The sequence below is a fragment of the Cherax quadricarinatus genome, chromosome 88 (genome assembly GCF_038502225.1).
Source record: "Cherax quadricarinatus isolate ZL_2023a chromosome 88, ASM3850222v1, whole genome shotgun sequence".
Taxonomy (NCBI): Eukaryota; Metazoa; Arthropoda; class Malacostraca; order Decapoda; family Parastacidae; genus Cherax; species Cherax quadricarinatus.
Window position 1 is genome coordinate 14,383,576 of NC_091379.1, and position 25,157 is coordinate 14,408,732.

The 25,157-nt window shown below is 41.7% G+C and overlaps 1 protein-coding gene across 1 annotated transcript in view; it reads left to right on the forward strand.

The window, feature by feature from the left end:
- The window catches only part of LOC128698479 (NFX1-type zinc finger-containing protein 1), a gene marked incomplete at its 3' end in the record, with an annotated part of 178,221 nt that extends 154,938 nt beyond the window's left edge, over positions 1 to 23,283 (forward strand). Inside the window, 4 exon segments of the mRNA XM_070103995.1 lie at positions 20 to 169; positions 14,270 to 15,349; positions 21,694 to 21,883; positions 23,124 to 23,283. Of these exon segments, the coding sequence (XP_069960096.1) occupies positions 20 to 169; positions 14,270 to 15,349; positions 21,694 to 21,883; positions 23,124 to 23,283 (1,580 nt within the window).
- Between the last annotated feature and the right edge of the window lie 1,874 nt (positions 23,284 to 25,157).

The window sequence follows — 25,157 nt, forward strand, 5'->3', positions numbered from 1 at the left end:
TTATATTTCTTTATTTCAGGGTAAAGATGAAGACAGCAGTAGTCATGAGAATCCTCATGAAGGTGAGTTAGTTATGGCTTTGTGTCGTCATCTGATGCTACAAGGTTATGACCCAACTGATATCACTATTCTCACTCCCTACACTGGCCAATTCTTTCTTCTAAGAAAGGTAAATACTTGCTGGTTTTTCTGGTTCCATAGATTAGTTAACTTTGAAAAATTAATGTAAGAATATTATGAATTAAAAGCTTCACAAGATGATCAAATATATTACGTAACTGTGATTTTTTCCCCAAATAATGAGCTTCTATACATTGAAGCAACTGTGCCCCCAACTCTTCCCTCCCCCCTTCACACACAAACACACAACCACCCACAAATTCCCACACAGTGTTTGTGTGTGTGTGCATTTGGGAGTTCACGTACCCACCTAATTGTGGTTGCAGGGGTTGGGTCATAATCCCTGCATATGTACTCAACCTAACTGTGGTTGCAGGGGTTGAATCATAGCTCCTGGTTCTGCCTCTTCACTGGCCACTACTAGGTCCACTCTCTAGCTGCTCCTTAAGCTTTATCTTACCTCTTCTATAAGCTATAAGTGGATTTGGGCTCCACTATCTCAGTTTCCAGACTATTCAACTTCCTGACAACTCTATGACCGGAGAAATACTTTTTAACGTCTCTCTGACTCATCTGAGTCTTCAACTTCCAATTTTAACCCCTTGTTACTGTGTCCCATCTGTAGAACATCCTGTCTCTGTCCACCTTGTCAATTCCTCTAAGTATTTTGTATGTCATTATCATGACTCTCTATCCTTCCTGTACTCCAGTGTAGTCAGGTTGATTTCCCTTAGCTTCTCCTCATAAGACATGCTCCTTAGCTCTGAGACTAGTCTCATTGCAAACCTTTGCACTTTCTCTATATCCTAATGTGCTTGGCCAGATGTGGGTTCCAAACTGGTACTGCATACTCCAATATGGGCCTGATGTACATGGTGTACAGAGTCCTGAACGATTCCTTACTGAGATGTCAGCACACTATTCTTAGGTTTGCTAGTCGCCCATATGCTGCAGCAGTTTTTTGGTTGATGTGCACCTCAGGAGATGTGGTCGGTATTATACAGCAAGGAAATGAGTGAGCTACTCAAGTCCCAATATGACTCAGTTTTTAGCAAGCCGCTAACCAGACTGAGAGTCGAAGATCAAAATGAATTTTTTATGAGAGAGCCACAAAATTTGATTAACACAAGCCTATCCGATGTTATCCTGACGCCAAATGACTTCGAACAGGCGATAAATGACATGCCCATGCACTCTGCCCCAGGGCCAGACTCATGGAACTCTGTGTTCATCAAGAACTGCAAGAAGCCCCTATCACGAGCCTTTTCCATCCTATGGAGAGGGAGCATGGACACGGGGGTCGTCCCTCAGTTACTAAAAACAACAGATATAGCCCCACTCCACAAAGGGGGCAGTAAAGCAACAGCAAAGAACTACAGACCAATAGCACTAACATCCCATATCATAAAAATCTTTGAAAGGGTCCTAAGAAGCAAGATCACCACCCATCTAGAAACCCATCAGTTACACAACCCAGGGCAACATGGGTTTAGAACAGGTCGCTCCTGTCTGTCTCAACTATTGGATCACTACGACAAGGTCCTAAATGCACTAGAAGACAAAAAGAATGCAGATGTAATATATACCGACTTTGCAAAAGCCTTCGACAAGTGTGACCATGGCGTAATAGCGCACAAAATGCGTGCTAAAGGAATAACAGGAAAAGTCAGTCGATGGATCTATAATTTCCTCACTAACAGAACACAGAGAGTAGTCGTCAACAGAGTAAAGTCCGAGGCAGCTACGGTGAAAAGCTCTGTTCCACAAGGCACAGTACTAGCTCCCATCTTGTTCCTCATCCTCATATCCGACATAGACAAGGATGTCAGCCACAGCACCGTGTCTTCCTTTGCAGATGACACCCGAATCTGCATGACAGTGTCTTCCATTGCAGACACTGCAAGGCTCCAGGCGGACATCAACTAAATCTTTCAGTGGGCTGCAGAAAACAATATGAAGTTCAACGATGAGAAATTTCAATTACTCAGATATGGTAAACATGAGGAAATTAAATCTTCATCAGAGTACAAAACAAATTCTGGCCACAAAATAGAGCGAAACACCAACGTCAAAGACCTGGGAGTGATTATGTCGGAGGATCTCACCTTCAAGGACCATAACATTGTATCAATCGCAGCTGCTAGAAAAATGACAGGATGGATAATGAGAACCTTCAAAACTAGGGAGGCCAAGCCCATGATGACACTCTTCAGGTCACTTGTTCTATCTAGGCTGGAATATTGCTGCACTCTAACAGCACCTTTCAAGGCAGGTGAAATTGCCGACCTAGAAAATGTACAGAGAACTTTCACGGCGCGCATAACGGAGATAAAACACCTCAATTACTGGGAGCGCTTGAGGTTTCTAAACCTGTATTCCCTGGAATGCAGGAGGGAGAGATACATGATTATATACACCTGGAAAATCCTAGAGGGACTAGTACCGAACTTGCACACAAAAATCACTCACTACGAAAGCAAAAGACTTGGCAGACGATGCACCATCCCCCCAATGAAAAGCAGGGGTGTCACTAGCACGTTAAGAGACCATACAATAAGTGTCAGGGGCCCGAGACTGTTCAACTGCCTCCCAGCACACATAAGGGGGATTACCAACAGACCCCTGGCAGTCTTCAAGCTGGCACTGGACAAGCACCTAAAGTCAGTTCCTGATCAGCCGGGCTGTGGCTCGTACGTTGGTTTGCGTGCAGCCAGCAGCAACAGCCTGGTTGATCAGGCGCTGATCCACCAGGAGGCCTGGTCACAGACCGGGCCGCGGGGGCGTTGACCCCCGAAACTCTCTCCAGGTAAACTCCAGGTAAACCCCAAGATCTTTTTCCTTGAGTGAGGTTTGCAGTCTTTAGCCCCCTAGACTGTATTCTGTCTGCAAACTTCTTTGCCCTTCCCCGATCTTCATGACTTTGCATTTGGTGGGATTGAACTCCAGGAGCCATTTGCCGGAGCAAGCCTGCAGCCTGTCCAGACCCTTTTGTAGTCCTGCCTGATCCTTCTCTGACTGAATTCTCCTCATTAACTTCACATCGTCTACAAACAGGGACAATCCTGACACTCCCTGTTCCACAGGGGTCAGTCCTAGGACTGACCCCTGGGGAACAGTACTCGTCACAGGTGCCCACTCTGACACCTCATCATGGACCATGACTCGTTCTTGCCTTCCTGTCAGGTATCTGCTGATCCACTCCAGTGCTTTCCCTGTTATACCTGCTTGGTCCTCCAGCTTTTGCAATAATCTCTTGTGTGGAACTGCATCAAAAGCCTTCTTACAGTCCAAGAAAATGCAATCTACCCACCCCTCTCTCTCATCTTACTGCTGTCACCCTGTCATAGATGTTCAGTAGGTTTGTGACACAGAATTTCCCATCTCTGAATCTTTGCTTATTGTCATTTATAAGCTCATTCCTTTTAGGTGGTCCACCACTCTTTTCCTAATAATCTTCTCAATGACTTTGCATACATGTCAGTGACACTAGTTTGTAGTTTAATGCTGCATGTCTGTCCCTTTTTTTTAAAAAATTGGAACTACATTTGCTGTCTTCCATACCTCAGGTAGTTGCCCTCTTTCAATAGATGTGTTGAAGATTTTGGTCAGTGGTGCACAAAACACCTCTGCTCCCTCTCTCAGTACCAATGGAGAGATGTTATCAGGCCCCATCGTCTCTTGAGATATCTAGTTCACTTAGCAGCCTTTTCACCTCCTCGGTTATATGTATCATGTCCAGCACTTGATGGTGTTCCCAACGTCTCCATCTTTCTGGAGTTCTTTTTGTTTTCCCTGTAAATGCTTCTTTGAATCTCATATTAAATCATGTTGAATCTCGTGTGTGTACTCACCTAGTTGTACTCACCTAGTTGAGGTTGCAGGGGTTGAGTCCAAGCTCCTGGCCCCGCCTCTTCACTGGCCGCTACTAGGTCACTCTCCCTGAACCGTGAGCTTTATCATACCTCTGCTTAAAGCTATGTATGGATCCTGCCTCCACTACATCGCTTCCCAAACTATTCCACTTCCTGACTGCTCTGTGGCTGAAGAAATACTTCCTAACATCCCTGTGATTCATCTGTGTCTTCAACTTCCAACTGTGTCCCCTTGTTACTGTGTCCAGTCTCTGGAACATCCTGTCTTTGTCCACCTTGTCAATTCCTCTCAGTATTTTGTATGTCGTTATCATGTCCCCCCTATCTCTCCTGTCCTCCAGTGTCGTCAGGTTGATTCCCCTTAACCTCTCCTCGTAGGACATACCTCTTAGCTCTGGGACTAGTCTTGTTGCAAACCTTTGCACTTTCCCTAGTTTCTTTACGTGCTTGGCTAGGTGTGGGTTCCAAACTGGTGCCACATACTCCATATGGGCCTAACGTACACGGTGTACAGGGTCCTGAACGATTAATTATTAAGATGTCGGAATGCTGTTCTGAGGTTTGCTAGGCGCCCATATGCTGCAGCAGTTATTTGGTTGATGTGTGCTTCAGGAGATGTGCCTGGTGTTATACTCACCCCAAGACCTTTTTTCTTGAGTGAGGTTTGTAGTCTCTGGCTCCCTAGACTGTACTCTGTCTGCTGTCTTCTTTGCCCTTCCCCAATCTTCATGACTTTGCACTTGGTGTGTGTGTGTGTGTGTGTGTGTGTGTGTGTGTGTACTCACCTATTTGTACTCACCTATTTGTGGTTGCAGGGGTCGAGTCACAGCTCCTGGCCCCACCTCTTCGCTGATTGCTACTAGGTCCTCTCTCTCCCTGCCCCATGAGCTCTATCATACCTCGCCTTAAAACTATGTATGGTTCCTGCCTCCACTACATCCCTTTCTAGGCTAGTCCATGGCCTGACTACTCTATGACTGAAGAAATACTTCCTAACATCCCTTTGATTCATCTGAGTCTTCAACTTCCAATTGTGACCTCTTGTGTCTGTGTCCCATCTCTGGAACATCCCGTCTTTGTCCACCTTGTCTATTCCGCGCAGTATTTTATATGTCTTTATCATGTCTCCCCTGGCCCTCCTGTCCTCCAGTGTCGTCAGGCCGATTTCCCTCAACCTTTCTTCGTAGGACAATCCCTGTAGCTCTGGGACTAGTCTTGTTGCAAACCTTTGCACTTTCTCTAATTTCTTGACGTGCTTGACTAGGTGTGGATTCCAAACTGGTGCTGCATACTTCAGTATGGGCCTGATGTAGATGGTATACAGAGTCTTAAACGAATCCTTACTGAGGTATCGGAACGCTATCCGTAGGTTTGCCAGGTGCCCGTATGCTGCAGCAGTTATCTGATTGATGTGTGCCTCAGGAGATATGCTCGGTGTTATACTCACCCCCAGATCTTTTTCCTTGAGTGAGGTTTGCAGTCTTTGGCCATCTAAACTATATTGTGTCTGCAGTCTTCTTTGCCCTTCCCCAATCTTCATGACTTTGCATTTGGCATGGTTAAATTCAAGGAGCCAGTTGCTGGACCAGGCTTGTAGCCTGTCCAGGTCTCTTTGTAGTCCTGCCTGATCCTCGTCCGATTTGATTCTTCTCATTAACTTCGCATCATCTGCAAACAAGGACACTTCTGAGTCTATCCCTTCCGTTATGTCGTTCACATATACCAAGAACAGCACAGGTCCTAGGACTGACCCCCGTGGAACCCCGCTTGTCACAGGCGCCCACTCTGACACCTCGTCGCATACCATGACTCGTTGCTGCCTCCCTGTCAGATATTCTCTGATCCATTGCAGTGCCTTTCCTGTTATGTGTGCCTGGTCCTCTAGCTTTTGCAGTAACCTCTTGTGAGGAACTGTGTCGAAGGCCTTCTTGCAGTCCAAAAATATGCAGTCGATCCACCCCTCTCTCTCTTGTCTTACTTCTGTCACCTTGTCATAAAACTCTAGTAGGTTTGTGACACAGGATTTTCCTTCCCTGAAACCGTGCTGGTTGTCAATTATACACTTGTTTCTTTCCAGGTGCCCCACCACTCTCCTCCTGATGATCTTCTCCATGACCTTGCATACTATACACGTTAGTGATACAGGTCTGTAGTTTAGTGCCTCATGTCTGTCTCCCTTTTTAAAAATTGGGACTACATTTGCCATTTTCCATACCTCAGGGAGTTGCCCAGTTTCAAATGATGTGTTGAAGATCTTTGTTAATGGCTCACACAATATCTCTGCTCCCTCTTTAAGGACCCATGGAGAGATGTTGTCTGGTCCCACCGTCTTTGAGGTGCCAAGTTCGCATAGCAGCTTCTTCACCTCCTCCTTGGTTATATGTACCTCATCCAGCACTTGCTGGTGTGCCCCCCTGTTCTGATTTCTTGGAGTCCTACTGGTTTCCACTGTAAATACCTCTTTAAATCTTGTGTTGAGCTCCTGACAAACCTCTCGGTCGTTTCTTGTGAATTCCCCATCACCCTTCCTCAGTCTGATCACCTGGTCCTTGACTGTTGTTTTCCTCCTGATGTGGCTGTACAACAGCTTCGGGTCAGTCTTTACTTTTGATGCTATGTCATTTTCATATTGTCTCTGAGCCTCCCTTCTTTTTTTTTATTATTATCACACTGGCCGATTCCCACCAAGGCAGGGTGGCCCGAAAAAGAAAAACTTTCACCATCATTCGCTCCATCACTGTCTTGCCAGAAGGGTGCTTTACACTACAGTTTTTAAACTGCAACATTAACACCCCTCCTTCAGAGTGCAGGCATTGTACTTCCCATCTCCAGGACTCAAGTCCGGCCTGCCGGTTTCCCTAAATCCCTTCATAAATGTTACTTTGCTCACACTCCAACAGCACGTCAAGTATTAAAAACCATTTGTCTCCATTCACTCCTATCAAACACGCTCACGCATGCCTGCTGGAAGTCCAAGCCCCTCGCACACAAAACCTCCTTTACCCCCTCCCTCCAACCCTTCCTAGGCCGACCCCTACCCCGCCTTCCTTCCACTACAGACTGATACACTCTTGAAGTCATTCTGTTTCGCTCCATTCTCTCTACATGTCCGAACCACCTCAACAACCCTTCCTCAGCCCTCTGGACAACAGTTTTGGTAATCCCGCACCTCCTCCTAACTTCCAAACTACGAATTCTCTGCATTATATTCACACCACACATTGCCCTCAGACATGACATCTCCACTGCCTCCAGCCTTCTCCTCGCTGCAACATTCATCACCCACGCTTCACACCCATATAAGAGCGTTGGTAAAACTATACTCTCATACATTCCCCTCTTTGCCTCCAAGGACAAAGTTCTTTGTCTCCACAGACTCCTAAGTGCACCACTCACTCGTTTTCCCTCATCAATTCTATGATTCACCTCATCTTTCATAGACCCATCCGCTGACACGTCCACTCCCAAATATCTGAATACGTTCACCTCCTCCATACTCTCTCCCTCCAATCTGATATTCAATCTTTCATCACCTAATCTTTTTGTTATCCTCATAACCTTACTCTTTCCTGTATTCACCTTTAATTTTCTTCTTTTGCACACCCTACCAAATTCATCCACCAATCTCTGCAGCTTCTCTTCAGAATCTCCCAAGAGCACAGTGTCATCAGCAAAGAGCAGCTGTGACAATTCCCACTTTGTGTGTGATTCTTTATCTTTTAACTCCACGCCTCTTGCCAAGACCCTCGCATTTACTTCTCTTACAACCCCATCTATAAATATATTAAACAACCACGGTGACATCACACATCCTTGTCTAAGGCCTACTTTTACTGGGAAAAAATTTCCCTCTTTCCTACATACTCTAACTTGAGCCTCACTATCCTCGTAAAAACTCTTCACTGCTTTCAGTAACCTACCTCCTACACCATACACTTGCAACATCTGCCACATTGCCCCCCTATCCACCCTGTCATACGCCTTTTCCAAATCCATAAATGCCACAAAGACCTCTTTAGCCTTATCTAAACACTGTTCACTTATATGTTTCACTGTAAACACCTGGTCCACACACCCCCTACCTTTCCTAAAGCCTCCTTGTTCATCTGCTATCCTATTCTCCGTCTTACTCTTAATTCTTTCAATTATAACTCTACCATACACTTTACCAGGTACACTCAACAGACTTATCCCCCTATAATTTTTGCACTCTCTTTTATCCCCTTTGCCTTTATACAAAGGAACTATGCATGCTCTCTGCCAATCCCTAGGTACCTTACCCTCTTCCATACATTTATTAAATAATTGCACCAACCACTCCAAAACTATATCCCCACCTGCTTTTAACATTTCTATCTTTATCCCATCAATCCCGGCTGCCTTACCCCCTTTCATTTTACCTACTGCCTCACGAACTTCCCCCACACTCACAACTGGCTCTTCCTCACTCCTACAAGATGTTATTCCTCCTTGCCCTATACACGAAATCACAGCTTCCCTATCTTCATCAACATTTAACAATTCCTCAAAATATTCCCTCCATCTTCCCAATACCTCTAACTCTCCATTTAATAACTCTCCTCTCCTATTTTTAACTGACAGATCCATTTGTTCTCTAGGCTTTCTTAACTTGTTAATCTCACTCCAAAACTTTTTCTTATTTTCAACAAAATTTGTTGATAACATCTCACCCACTCTCTCATTTGCTCTCTTTTTACATTGCTTCACCACTCTCTTAACCTCTCTCTTTTTCTCCATATACTCTTCCCTCCTTGCATCACTTCTACTTTGTAAAAACTTCTCATATGCTAACTTTTTCTCCCTTACTACTCTCTTTACATCTTCATTCCACCAATCACTCCTCTTCCCTCCTGCACCCACTTTCCTGTAACCACAAACTTCTGCTGAACACTCTAACACTACATTTTTAAACCTACCCCATACCTCTTCGACCCCATTGCCTATGCTCTCATTAGCCCATCTATCCTCCAATAGCTGTTTATATCTTACCCTAACTGCCTCCTCTTTTAGTTTATAAACCTTCACCTCTCTCTTCCCTGATGCTTCTATTCTCCTTGTATCCCATCTACCTTTTACTCTCAGTGTAGCTACAACTAGAAAGTGATCTGATATATCTGTGGCCCCTCTATAAACATGTACATCCTGAAGTCTACTCAACAGTCTTTTATCTACCAATACATAATCCAACAAACTACTGTCATTTTGCCCTACATCATATCTTGTATACTTATTTATCCTCTTTTTCTTAAAATATGTATTACCTATAACTAAACCCCTTTCTATACAAAGTTCAATCAAAGGGCTCCCATTATCATTTACACCTGGCACCCCAAACTTACCTACCACACCCTCTCTAAAAGTTTCTCCTACTTTAGCATTCAGGTCCCCTACCACAATTACTCTCTCACTTGGTTCAAAGGCTCCTATACATTCACTTAACATCTCCCAAAATCTCTCTCTCTCCTCTGCATTCCTCTCTTCTCCAGGTGCATACACGCTTATTATGACCCACTTCTCGCATCCAACCTTTACTTTAATCCACATAATTCTTGAATTTACACATTCATATTCTCTTTTCTCCTTCCATAACTGATCATTTAACATTACTGCTACCCCTTCCTTTGCTCTAACTCTCTCAGATACTCCAGATTTAATCCCATTTATTTCCCCCAACTGAAATTCTCCTACCCCCTTCAGCTTTGTTTCGCTTAGAGCCAGGACATCCAACTTCTTTTCATTCATAACATCAGCAATCATCTGTTTCTTGTCATCCGCACTACATCCACGCACATTTAAGCATCCCAATTTTATAAAGTTTTTCTTCTTCTCTTTTTTAGTAAATGTATACAGGAGAAGGGGTTACTAGCCCATTGCTCCCGGCATTTTAGTCGCCTCATACGACACGCATGGCTTACAGAGGAAAGATTCTTTTCCACTTCCCCATGGACAATAGAAGAAATAAAAAAGAACAAGAGCTATTTAGAAAAAGGAGAAAAACCTAGATGTATGTATATATATATATATATATATATATATATATATATATATATATATATATATATGCATGTGCGTGTCTGTGAAGTGTGACCAAAGTGTAAGTAGGAGTAGCAAGATATCCCTGTTATCTAGGGTGTGCATATTCGTTTCTGGCTCTTCGGCTGATTTCTTTATTTTCCTGAGTTCTCTGTCTTCTGTACCTTTTCCATTCTCCAGTACACCTAGTTTTTGCCTCCCTACACCTTTGGGTGAACCAAGGACTCGTTATGTTCTTCCCATTATTTCTGTTTCCTTTGGGAACAAACCTCTCCTCTGCCTCCTTGCATTTTGTTGCTACATAGTCCATCATTTCTTGTACTGGTTTTCCTGTCAGTTCCCTCTCCCACTGAATGTCTTGAAGGAAGTTCCTCATGCCTGAGTAGTTCCCCCTTTTGTAGTTTGGTTTTTCCCAGCCTATTCCTGGTACTCTCTCCACTTGGAGCTCAACTATGTAGTCGAAGCACAGAACCACATGATCACTAGCTCCCAGGGGCCTTTCATACATGATACCCTCGATGTCCGAACTACTCTTGGTGAATACAAGGTCCAACCTTGCTGGTTCATCCTCTCCTCTCTCTCTGGTAGTGTCTCTAACATGTTGATGCATGAGGTTTTCCAGTACCACATCCATCATCTTGGCTCTCCATGTTTCGGGACCCCCATGGGGCTCCAGGTTTTCCCAGTCAATCTCCTTGTGATTGAAATCACCCATAACTAGTAACTTTGCTCCCCCCATGTGTGCTCTCCTGGCCACCTCGGCTAGTGTGTCGATCATTGCTCTGTTGCTCTCATCGTATTCTTCTCTTGGCCTCCTGCAGTTCTGTGGTGGGTTGTACATTACTGCAATTATCACCTTATGTCCCTCAGACTGGATTGTTCCTACTAAGTAGTCCCTTTCGCCCGTGCCATCCATTCCTTTCATTTTCTCAAAACCCTACTGGTTTTTAATGAGCAGTGCAACTCCTCCTCCCCCTCTCCTCCCTCTGTCTTTCCTGAGGATTTGATATCCGGATGGAAAGATTGAATCTGTTATTATTCTGGTGAGTTTTGTTTCTGTGAGTGCTATTATGTCTGGGGATGTCTCTTTGATTCTTTCGTGCCACTCCTCATACTTGTTTGTTATTCCATCTGCATTTGTATACCACACCTTCAACTTCTTTTCTAAGACTGTGGTCTGGGAGGTATATTGGGGTTGGGGAAGTGGGAGACCTGGTAAGGAACTATGGGTTGTTGCTGTGGGGGTGGAGTTTGTAATGTAGTGGGTGGGGGCATTGGATGTGGCATGGGTGTTTTGATTTAGAGTGTTTGGTTGCACTGGGGTTGACCTGGTTGGGAGGCTTCTATAGGAAGTTGTGAGGGAGGCTGTATTTGATCTTCTTCCTGGGTCTGGGATCTCCTGTCTGTCTTCTCCATCCCCTCTCTTTCCTCCTTTCGCCTTTGTACCATCTCTCTCAGTTTCTGCCTTTCTTCTTTTGTTCTGTCGCGGTCGAGATACACTTTCCTGTATGCCGTCATGTCCTTTAATCGTGCTTTCTCCTGCAGGATCCTGGTCCGAGTCGCTTCTGCCTTGAAGGTCACTCTCACTGGCCGGGTTCTTTTTTTTACAAACCCCCCTATTCTCCGAAAATTTTCCAGCTGGGTCATATCGTCTTCTCCTATTGCTTTCATGATGCTTTCAATTGCTTTTTTTCCCCTTGTTTTCTTGCTTCATATGTTTCCCCTTCGACTTCCTGGAGCCCATACACAAAGACTGACCTCACCCTTTCATTCTCCCACTGCACTGTGTGTGTATGTGTGTATGTGTGTGTGTGTGTGTGTGTGTGTGTGTGTGTGTGTGTGTGTGTGTGTGTGTGTGTGTGTGTGTGTGTGTGTGTGTGTGTGTGTGTGTAATTATGTGTCGAATTATGTGTGGGTTTATTATGTGTCTGAAAAGTAGGTGGCTTGTGCTTGGAGTGTAATGTGGATTCTCAGTGGTCGCTTTGTCCACAACCTCTTGTGACCTGACTCCACCCTCCTGGGACTTACGCTCAGCTACTTACAATGTTGCCTATGCTTGACCTGCTTATAGTAAGTTAATCACCTTGTTCAATGGATTACCATTTGCTATTCCTTATTGAATACTTGAGTGCCTATTCTTTATCGTGCTATGAGAGTTAGACCATTCACATTCAGTTTGGCGGTTAATTGGAACCTGGAACCCCACACCCAAACAACCACTCATAGGTGATACAGTACTTGTAGTGCAGCTGTAGCACTGTAGATTGTCCAGCTCGATGTGACATCCTGGCGTAGATCCAGCTCGATGTACGTCCTGGCGTAGATCCACCTCAATTTCTTCTCGTTAATAATGTACCCTATTCACTGTATTTCTCTCACTGGTCGCACAATTGTTTCACTTTATTATCTTTCTTGGGTGACACTTGACAATGTCGCCTTACACACTAGCCTGCCCACTCTGCGCCACGTTTTTATTTTCTAGATCACTTACAAAGTTGTGGCTCTCCCCACACTTATGTGGCTCAGGCAGATTAAAAATCACTTCTAGGATTGTTCACTACCCTGACACACTTAGCAACCCTTGCAGAACACTTGCATAGCACTCTCTCTCTGCTCCAAGAGCTTTTTTGTACCTCTGTCTCCATTACTTCACTCCAAATTGTTCAGTTTCATGACAGCTCTTTGACTGAAGAAATACTTCCTAACATCCCTATGACTCATCTAAGTTTTCATCTTCCAGTTGTGACCCCTCGTGGCTTGTCTCATCTCCGAAAAATTCTGTCCCTGTCCACCTTGTCAATTCTACTTAGTATTTTATACATCATTATCATGTCTTCCCTATCCCTCCTGTCCTCCACTGTTGTTAGGCTAATTTCCCTTAACATCTCCTCATAAGACATACCTCTTAGCTCTGGGACTAGTCTTGTTGCACTTTCTCTAGTTTCTTGATGTTCTTGCCAGGTGTGGATTCCATACTGGTGCTGCATACTCCAATATGTGCCTGATGCACAGTGTCTTGAATGACTCCTTGCCTAGGTGTCGAAACGGTGTTCTTGGGTTTGTAAGGCGACCATATGCTGCAGCAGTTATTTAGTTGATGCGTGCCTTGGGATGTGCTTGGAATTATTCTTACCCCAAGATCCTTTTCCTTGAGTGAGGTTTGCAGCCTTTGATCCCCTAGCCTGTACTCCATCTGCAGTCTTCTTTAACCTTCCCCAATCTTCATGACTTTGCACTTGGTGGGCTTAAACTCCAAGAGACATTTGTTGGACCAAGTTTGCAGACTGTTCAGATCTATTTGTAGTTGTACCTGATCCTTGTCCACTTAAATTCTCCACATTAGCTTCACATCGTCTGCAAACACTGACATCTCTGAATCTATCCCTTCTGCTATGTCATTCACATATATCAGAAACAGCTCCAGCCTTAGGACTGACCCTTGTGGAACGCCACTCAGCACATAAGTACGTGTGTGTGTGTACTCACCTATTTGTGGTTGTAGGGGTCAAGTCATAGCTCGTGGCCTCTCCTCTCCACTGGTCACTACTAGGTCCACTCTCCTTGCTCCATGAGCTTTGTCATATCTCTTCTTAAAGCTATTTATGGCTCCTGCCTCCACTACATCACTCTCCAGAATGTTCCACTTCCTGACAACTCTGTGACTGAAGAAATACTTCCTAAAACCCCTATGACCCATCTGTGTTTTTAACTTCCAGTTGTGACCCCTTGTTGCTCTGGCCCATCTCTGGAACATCCTGTCCCTATTCACTCTGTCAATACTTCTCAGGATTTTTTTTTTTTTGTGTGTGTGTGTGTGTGTGTGTGTGTGTGTGTGTGTGTGTGCTTCTTGGAATTATCTCTGTTTCACTGGGGTTTCCCACTTGCTGTGTTGATACTATAGCATTTTGGTGATGCTATAATGCTTGGTATGTCATGTAAACCTCAAGACATTTCACTGCTCATAACTCATCCATCACATGCAACTGATGGTATGTTAAACCTGAACTGCGTATAATATAAATTTAATAGGGTTGTTGTACACATAGTGCACAACAACTGTATTTGATCCATTTTATTACCTTCACAGTAATGCTTCACTGGTCAGCTGTGGCTAATCTGTCCATCACTAGACATTAAATCTATGAATATCTTTTGTGCCATTAGCAAGTTAAGGAAAACTTTGAAAATTTTTTTTATCATAATGTAATATGTTTTATTCACAGATTCAACGCAAGTATCAGGTGTGTCAAAACGTGAGGATTAGTGTAGTGGATAATTTTCAAGGTGAAGAGAGCAACATTATATTACTGTCACTGGTACGCAGCAATAAAGAAGGAAAAGTTGGATTTCTGCGAACTGATAACCGTGTGTGTGTGGCTTTGTCCCGGGCCAAACATGGACTGTATATTGCTGGTAATATGGATCAACTGAAGGAATCAAGTGACTTATGGAAAAAGATTGAAGAAGATCTTGCTAAAGAGGGAGCCATAGGTAAATCTCTTACTTTACAATGTGAGTACCATCATGAACAGATGACAGTAACAACATATACGGACATCCTTACAAAGAGTCCTGAAGGAGGCTGCCTTAAACCTTGTCCATATACTCTGCCAAAATGTGGGCATAGTTGTCCAAAGACCTGTCATATGAGTGACAAGAACCACTTGGAAGTGAAATGTCCTTTACCTTGCCCTAAAATTTTATGTGAACGATTCCACCCATGCCCAGGAAAGTGTTGGGAAGCATGTGGCCCTTGTATGCAACCTGTTCTTAAAACTCTTCAGTGTGAACATACTCACAGGGTTAGATGCAGTACATATAATAATGAATTAAACTGTCCAACTGTTATTGAAAAGGAGTTGCCAGCTTGCAAACACCTTGTCAAAATAGCCTGCTATATCAAACCAGAAACATATCCATGCCCAATTCCATGTGATATACGTCTAGAGTGTGGGCACCAGTGCAGAAATAATTGCCATGTTACAAAAGATCCTGAACATCTTTCTTACAAATGTAGAGAGAAATGTACTAAACTAGCAAAAGACTGCTCAGAGAATCATCGTTGTAAAGGTTTATGTCATGAAGATTGTAATTATTGCACCATCATGATAAAAAAGAAAGCACTTTGCGGTCATCTACATGAAGTTCAATGTTGCAAGCCTAGGGCAGACATAGAATGTAGAAATAAATGTCGGAAACTGTTGGACTGTGGACATCACTGTCCAAAGAAATGTTTTGAAGAATGTGGAGGATGCCAGGTAATAGTCAAGAAAGTGGTGCCAGAATGTCAACATAAAATTCAGGTAATCATTGCCTCTGTTAAAGCTAAATATGCAGCACTGTATTACTTATTATTTTGACATAAATACTGCAGATATCAAGTCAAGAGGGATGTAGGGAGAAAGATTTTGCTATAGGCCTTTCCTACTGCAATTGTAAATGCTTCTTCAGGAATTATCCAATGGAAAAAATGAAATATATATACAGTGGACCCTCAACCAATGGCATTAATCCATTCCAGAGAGCTAGCTGTTAGTCGAATTAATTTTCCCCATAAGAAATAATGGAAATCTAATTAATCCGTTTCAGACAGCCAAAAGTATTAACAAAAAATATTTTTTTTAAAGATTAAATATAAATATACATACAGAAAACAATGACAAATAAATATAAAGCACTAATAAAATGGATAAATGAATATTTAACATCACACTTACCTTCACTGACTTGACTTCTTGGTGTATGATAGACACGTAGGAGGCAAAAGGAAGATAAGTTTATTATGCTTCAATATGATGCTAATATCATCTCTACGGCTTATTTATCTATCACAATTCATCTAATATGACATTAATAACATAGAAACATGATATATACTCTAGAACAAATAAAATATGCCATAATGTATGAGAGGAGTAAATGGTGTGAGTGTTGTCATTGGGTTTAAGGGCCGTCACTGAGAGAAGCCGTGTTGGTGGCGTTGGAGGCTTCTGCCACCACCACCATCACACTTAAACAATGTATGTAATTTATAAATAAGAAATATTTACATTTTAATTTATAAATAAGAAATATTTACATTTAAATTTATAAATAAGAAATATTTACATTTTAATTTATAAATAAGTAAGTTTATTCAGGTATACACAAATACAGTTACATAGATTATCATACACAGCAGCACATGTGTGAAGTACCTAGGATAACCCAAAAAAGTCAGAGTGACTTACGTACTTCCATTGGGGTCCTTTTATATTTACACTTAACATATTTACTTTTATGCTTACACTTTTGTATTTACACTTACCTTGGAGATGTTAGTTTAATTAGTTAGTTTGATGGAGGAGATGCTGGCAGAGGTTTAGGATAGTGGAAGATAGCAGGCCGGCGTATGTTCAGCAGATGTACACACATCCAACAACATTGGAGAGTTACTTTCGTGTCTTTTTCTATCACTTACTTGCTTAACTTACTTGCTGCACTGTTAATTCTACACTTTATTGCTGGCTGGCACTATAGCCTTCATTGATACCTGCTGCTTTAATATCGTACATATCGTAGAATCAATGAATCACTGCAGAAGGCACATTCTCCCCTCTCTCTTCCTCCTCCACTTTGGTACTTTGCTACTGAGTTTTTTCTTGAATTTTATTGTGTTTCTTTCCTTCTTTATCACAGGGCTGGCACTAGAAACTTTCTTTGGGCCCATGGTGGCTTATTTAAACCATACCCCCAGCCGGGATTGAACCCGCGGTCATAGAGTCTCAAAACTCCAGCCCGTCGCGTTAGCCACTAGACCAGCTAGCCACAATAAGATTCATCCAACTAGGTATATTTCTACACCATAGGAAGGTTAGCACAGGCACCTCTGTGACCACAAATGCAAGTTTTTACAGACGAATCTCCAGCTAGCGTGGCCGTGACGAACTCATGTTGACGGCAGTGAAGGGACTTGAGCTAGAGTTCGTCACGGCCACGCTAGCTGGAGATTCGTCTGTAAAAACTTGCATTTGTGGTCACAGAGGTGCCTGTGCTAACCTTCCTATGGTGTAGAAATATACCTAGTTGGATGAATCTTATTGTGGCTAGCTGGTCTAGTGGCTAACGCGACGGGCTGGAGTTTTGAGACTCTATGACCGCGGGTTCAATCCCGGCCGGGGGTATGGTTTGTTTGCAATCGTGTCATTACGATTTCTTGAGTCATGTTGACGGCAGTGAAGGGACTTGAGCTAGAGTTCGTCATGGCCATGCTAGCTGGAGATTCGTCTGTAAAAACTTGCATTTGTGGTCACAGAGGTGCCTGTGCTAACCTTCCTATGGTGTAGAAATATACCTAGTTGGATGAATCTTATTGTGGCTAGCTGGTCTAGTGGCTAACGCGATGGGCTGGAGTTTTGAGACTCTATGACCGCGGGTTCAATCCCGGCCGGGGGTATGGTTTGTTTGCAATCGTGTCATTACGATTTCTTGAGTCGTGGCTTATTTAGCGGTGGCAAGCACTAAAAACACTGGAATAATACGAAATATATCGCAAGTACACTTGGAATCGACCGAAACGGTTTGTAAACACTGGCACACTGGCTGTACATGGAGTCTTGGAGTGGCTGGGCCCGCTCAGGCCGCGCTTCGGCCCCATGGACAAGTTCGTGACGAACATCGTTAGATGAGTTTTTCACCGTTGGTAGAGCCATTTTTTTTTTTTACCTCAAAGAGCGCCATTAGATGAATTTGCCATTACTTAATGCCACCGTTAGTTGAGGGTCCACTGTATACATATACAGTGGGCCCTCAGTTAACACCTCCATTGGATAGTGACAAAATCAGATAACACCTCTCTGGTGTAAAAAAATTGGCTCGGATAACACCTAAAAACTCAGTTAGGAGCGTTCGTCCCGAACATGTCGGCATGGCTCCCTGATTGGGCCTGGCCACTCACCCTGTGTACCAGCCAGTGTGCCATTGTTTATAAGGCACTGCAGATGGTTGCACGTGTACCTGCGATTCATTTTGTATTATTCCATTGTGTTTACTGCTTGTAACTGCTAAATAAGCCACCATGGGCCCAAAGAAAGCTTCTAGTGCCAGCCCTTTGGTAAAGAGGGTGAGAAACACTATAGAATTCAAGAAAAAGCTGGTAGAAAGATACGAAAGTGGTGGTGGTAGAGGGTGGTAGTGATGGTGGTACACCAGCCAGGGTACTTCCCCACATACCAGCCAAGGTACTTCCCCACATACCAGCCAGGGTACTTCCCACATACCAACCAGGGTACTTCCCCACACACCAGCAAGGGTACTTCCTCCACATACTAGCCAGGGTACTTCCCCACACACCAGCCAGGGTACTTCCCCACACATCAGCCAGGGTACTGTCCCACATACCAGCCAAGGTACTTCCCCACACACATGATTTGATTTGGATGGGATTTGCACATGAGTGAATAAAATTATCAAAGCTTATTGTTTGGGAAGCATTGAAAATTGGGTTGGGCAAATACGATTCTGTTAATGGGATGATTTATGAAGGACCTGCCTAGTATGGGCCAACAGGCCTGTTGTAGTGTTCCTGCTTTCTTATGTGCAAACATTTATGGATGAACATCACCGTGACACAGCTGTTGCAGGCCGTGCTGGCAACATCTACAATGACACTGTTGTGTCCCATTTTAGGGAAATTTTAAAGAGATGCCAGAAACAGAGCTCTCTGGACAGATATTTAGTGCCACAGGTGTGCAGTGACTCTCAAGCTGTCCCTAGTGGCATTAAAAAACAAGGAAGGGAAGTAAACCCAGAAAAGGACTTGGTACCTGAAGTCTTTATGGAAAGGGATGACCCTTCCAAACCATAGCACACCTATCCTCTCACCTCCTCCCATCTCATCATTCATTAATAAGTCTTCAGTAAAGGTAAGTGTCATTTTAGTATTGTTTATTCTGCATGTCTTATTGTTTTCTGTGTAGGGAAATGTATATTTCATGTAAAATAATTATTTTGTTTAATACTGTTGGGTGTGTGGAACGGATTAATTGGATTTCCATTATTTCTTACGGGGAAAATTAATTCGGATAACGACAGAATCGGTTAAAGACAAGCTCTCTGGAACGGATTAATGTTGTTAACCGAGGGTCCACTGTACATAGATTATCATATATCAGCTTATGTGTAAAGTACCTATGATAACCCAAAAAATCAGAGTGACTTATTTCCATTGGGATCCCTTTACATTTACACTTATATTTACTGTTATACTTACACTTTTATATTTACACTTACCTTGGAGGAGATGTTAGTTTAATTAGTTTTATGGAAGAGATGCTGGCAGGAGGTTTAGGGTGGTGGAAGATAGCAGGGCGGCATATGTTCATTGGCCCTATACACATCCAACAACATTGGAGAGTTACTTTCGTGTCTTTTTCTATCTCTTTCTCTCTTAACTTACTTGCTACACTGTTAGTTCTACACTTTATCACTGGCTGGCACTATAGCCTTTATCAGTACCTGCTGCTTTAGTATCAAACATATTGTAGAATCACTGAATCACTACAGAAGGCACATTCTCCCCTCTCTCTTCCTCCTCCACTTTGGTACTGTGCTACAAGTTTTTTCTTGAATTCTATTGCGTTTCTTTCCTTCTTTACCACAGGGCTGGGACTAAAAGCTTTCTTTGGGCACAAGGTGGCTTATTTAGTAGTTACAAGCACTAAAAAAATGGAATAATACAAAATATATCGCATGTACACTTGGAATCGTCCTCCCTGGCTTGTATACAATGGCACACTAGCTGTACATGGAGTGGCCGAGCCCACTCAGGGCACATGGACATGTTCAGGACGAATGTCCTTAACCGAGTTCTTTGTTGTTAGTCGAGCCAATATTTTGATGCAAAAATGTGTCACTACCTGATTTTTTCGTTAGCCGATAATGTCGTTACCCGGGGGTCCACTGTATGTTAATATTAAAATTAATGATTTTGTACCAAAAGAACCATAGGGAACTTATCTAATCTTATTATAACAAGTACAATTTAATTTAGCCTAATTCAACTAAATACAGTGGACCCCCGCCTTACAATATTAATCCATTCCTGAGAGCTCATCGTAAGCCAAAATTATCGTTAACCGAATTAATCTTCCCCATAAGAAATAATGGAAAGCAAATTAATATGTTTCTGACACCTCAAAGTATGAAAAAAAGAAATTTTTTTACCACATGAAATATTAATTTTAATACACACAAACTGAAGAAGACATGCACAATTACTGCTCTACTAAGAATAGAATACGTACATGACATTTACCTTTATTGAAGATCTGGTGATGATTGATGGGATGGGAGGAGGGGTGAGTGTGGAAGTTATTGTTTAGAAGGGGACTCCCCTTCCATTAGGACTGAGGTAGCAAGTCCTTTTCTGGGGTTACTTCCCTTCTTCTTTTAATGCCACTAGGACCGGCTTGAGAGTCACTGGACCTCTGCTGCACAACAAATCTGTCCATAGAGCTCTGTACCTCCCATTCCTTTAAGACTTTCCTAAAATGGGCCATAACATTGTCATTGTACAGGTTGCCAACACAGCTTGCAGTAGCTGTGTCAGGGTGATTTTCATCCACAAAGGCTTGCAGTTCAACCCACTTTGCACACATTTCCTTAATCTCTTTTTTCAATTCCATACTAATTCTCACCCTTTTTACCACAGGGATGGCACTAGAAGCTTTCTTGGGGTCCATGGTGACTTATTTTGCAGTTACAAGCACTAAAAATACTGGGATGATGTGAAATGTAATGAATGTATGCGTGGATGCGACCGCACCGGCTGGCTTATAAACACTGGCACTGAGGCCACACGTGGGACGCGTCCCGGACGAATCACGTAAGGCGAGTTTTTTATCGTGAGGCGAGGCAAAATTTTTGCATTCAAATGCTTCATATGGCGGATTTAACATAACGCGATGCGTTCGTAAAGCAGGGGTCCACTGTATATTTTATATAGGTATACAATAATTCAATGATAAACAAACACAATGAAATATATATTTTTTTTTGTTAGGTTCAGAATGATTTTTGCGAAATTATTGCAACCCAAATTTTCTCTATTTAAGCCAGAATTGCAAGGTTTACTTATTCAGCATGACAGTAAACAGGTGATATCACAATGTGCAAAACTACCACTGTGAAAAAGTTGCGAACTTCCAAGTGCTTTCGTCATTTCTCAGATTATCAAGGACCTGTAAAAATAACAATAGCAGAAGACATAAGGCTGAGATGTCACCTCACTTATGACAATTCACCTGTCATGCATAGCTTAAATTTTTCTCAAATATAAATGAATCTAATTTGTATAACCCTGAACTAATATTCATATTAAAATCAATGCTGTTTTTATGAAGCTTGATTCAATTATAATTCTCTCAACCATATACCTGCTTGATACAACTTTTTTGGCCTTTTGAAAATCAGTTGGGCAGTTAAAATGTCTTAATATGCAAAATAGCCACAGTGAAAAATTGTAATATTGGCTTTGTAATATGATTACTTTTCAATGCAGTTATTTTACTCTTAACATATGTCCTCTGGGAACTACAGGGAGAACACTCCAAAGGCAGACAGAATAATATGTAAAAGAATACAAAACTTACAAATATTGTCATCACAGATTGAATGCTGCCTGCCCCCTTCTAAATCAAGCTGCAATGGACCCTGTGTTATCCGTCTTGAATGTGGGCATCAGTGTCAAGCCAGATGTAATGAACCATGTACTGCACCCTGTCAAGTACTAGTGAAGACATCCATTATGTGTCCTAAGAATCACTTCATTAAAGTTCCCTGTCACTATCGTAACAGAGGTATGGTGCTTTTTCTCTTAATTTTATGTCACGAGCTTATGGATAAATGTGTTATGTTATGTTGTTTTCCCTTTTTCCTTCGATGTTCAGATCTCACTGCATGCTCCAGTGTAGGGTAATTCATTTATGCCTTATAAAGTCTAGGGGAATACGTACATTCATGATTACATCATCTCAGTTTCTGAAGAAAATTCTGCGACTGTCAGCAAGCTGTCTGTGCCAGCAAAGATCACTTAATGCTGAAATATATTTACTGATGACTCCTCATGGAAACGGAATAAAATCTTTTAGTGTCTTGTAGTAATTTACTTAAGTTGGTAAAAGATAAAGATAAGATAAAGATTTTATTTCTTTGTAAAGGTTACAATGTGTAATTACAATTTTGGTTTGTTAAGTACAAAGAAAGTCACTGTCATGCCGGGGAATTCTGGGCAAACTTTTCCTAGTACACAATAACTATTTAAATCTAGACAAAATAAGAGTGGTTAATGTTTATTAAAATCTTTGTTTAATCTTAATACTAATGCGAGGTAGTCAAAGTGGAAGTGTATAAGAGGAAGGTTTATATGAGAAAGATGGGGTAGTGGTCTTATGTGATTATCCTAGCTTTGCGAGGAGATATTGTATTAGTCCAGATATTGTCAAGTAAGGAGATGCTTATCTTAGAAACTCTTATTGGCTTAGTTATAGATGGTAATAGTAAGCAGTTATTAAATTAATTTTACAAAGTGTTATTCAAATATATGCCACAATTCTTCAGTATTGCTATAACCAAAACATGCCAAACAAAACCGTGTTAAACGATGGTCTAATGTACACGTAAATTATATTATTTATACTGCATAAATAAAAACTGTATTGTATTGGTCATAGGAAACATGAGCCTGCCAACTGTTCCAAGAATTTTATCCTCATTACCATACACAGGTGTTGAAAATTTGAAGCCAGTTGGATAAGGCATTCTGGAAATAAGAGTGAAATAAATAAAAATTTACTTTAGCAGCAGGAAGGGCTAGAGAAGTGGTTTATTCATGCAATATTTCTCACATATATACTGTATTATTTTTGCAAATAAGATTTCTGATTGTAAACATGACTGTGTTATATTATGTTTTATGTATGCTTTACTTACTTTGCACTCAAATTCAAACCTTAACATAAATATTAAAAAAATGCAGGTGATATTTTTCATAATTTCTTGCACTCTTATTATACGTAATTGCATTATCTCTGGATTTAGTTGCAGATAAAGAGAGTACATGGTGGCACTGTAGTGAGCCTTGTGGTACAATGTTGGAATGTGAACATGTGTGTAAGGGGCAGTGTGGGATGTGCTTACATGGACGACTACATGTAGCATGTGCTGAAAAGTGTGACAAGCCACTTGTATGTGGACACATGTAAGTATTATAATGTATATGTTTTTATGTGTGAAGATTGATTTTGCCACCAAAGTGGCTAGTTTATTGTGCACCCCGTATCCATCCTGTGGACGGTAGCGCAAGAACATATGGATACACAAAGGGCCCAGGAACTAGGCCCCAAAAGGATTAACAGGTGTACATTTGGATTTATATCTACATATCTACAGTTCACTTATCTGTTACAAGCAAATTTAGGAAATTTGCTTAGTATATCTGGTATCTTATTTTCATTAATAAGATATCTTGACATGTCACATAGGTTATTATACTGTCTGTCTCTGTATTCCTCAATAAGTGGACAATTAAGCACATAGTGTTCAAGACAGTGATCATATGCCTGACCACATAATTTGCATTTAGTATGATTATCATCTGTGTGTCTCCCAAACTGCCAGAAGTACTTGTTACCAAGCCTAAGCCTGGCCACTACAACATCAGTCAGTACTTGTTACCAAGCCTAAGCCTGGCCACTACAACATCAGTCAGTACTTGTAACCAAGCCTAAGCCTGGCCACTACAACATCAGTCAGTACTTGTAACCAAGCCTAAGCCTGGCCACTACAACATCAGTCAGTTTGTTCACATTGCAAGTTGCTCCATAAACATACTTATCTATGTTCGTGTTATCATAGTGGGTTATAGATCTACTCAGGCTTCTAACTGCATTCCTATAACAATCATTTTCATTATTTACTTCTCTCCTAATATTATTCCTAATGCTAGATACAGATATACCAAAGTTATATTCTACATTCTCCTTCTGGCTAACATATCAACTTTATCATGAAGGAGTACTCCAATGTGTGATGAGATCCATAACAATTGTACATTAATTCCTTTGTCCCTGATTTTTGAGTATCTATACCTGGCTTTTCCAATGAGCATGTTGTTGGAGTCATTATATGAGTCAAGAGCCTTCAGTGATGACATAGAATAAGTAATCATAATAGAGTCAAGCTCGGTGACATAAGGTAGCTTTATCGCCATTAGGATTGGAAACAATTTAGTTTGCAGTGTAGATGCCCAGTTGCTAATTCTTATGCCTAGTTCAACAAATTTATTATCGTTCTTAACTAGGGAGGTGGCAACAAGAGCAGATGCAGCCCTGCCAGAAGACTCCTGTTTAGATCCATCAGTGTATATAACTTGTGATAACTTATTACTACCAGCTAGGCCAGAAATTTCTTCTTGAGCAGTTAATAATAATAATAATTTTTTATTTGAAAATGATACATAGTTGTACAAGGAATTATAGTAGTTGGGTGTACATGCCAAAAGCCCCTTGTATGCAGAGCATTATGGGCAGCTTAAAATTAACTTAAGATTAACTAAGCTAACTTGCCTTAACAAGTGATTTAAGGAAGGGATTACTAGCAATGAGCTTCTTGGGAGGGACTTGAAGGTATGTGATATTAACCCTTTGACTGCCGCGGTCGTATATACGTATATGTCTTACGAGGTGCCGTGTTTGACGTATACTCATAAATTCTAGCGCTTCAAATCAAGAAGGAGAAAGCTGGTAGGCCCACATGTGAGAGAATGGGTCTGTGTGGTCACTGTGCACCATATAAAAAAAATCCTAGAGCACACAGTGCATAATGAGAAAAAAAAAATCCGACCGTTTTTTTAATTAAAATGCCGACTTTGTGGTCTATTTTCATATAGAATTTATGGTTGTATTCTCATTTTCTTGGTCTCATATGATAGAATGATAAACATATTATAGAAATAGAGGTGATTTTCATTGATTTTACAATAAAAAGAACCTGGAAATGGAGCTCGGGAAATGTTTGATTTTTGCCGATGTTCAAAAGTAAACAAATGATGTCATTGTCTAATAAATGTCCAAC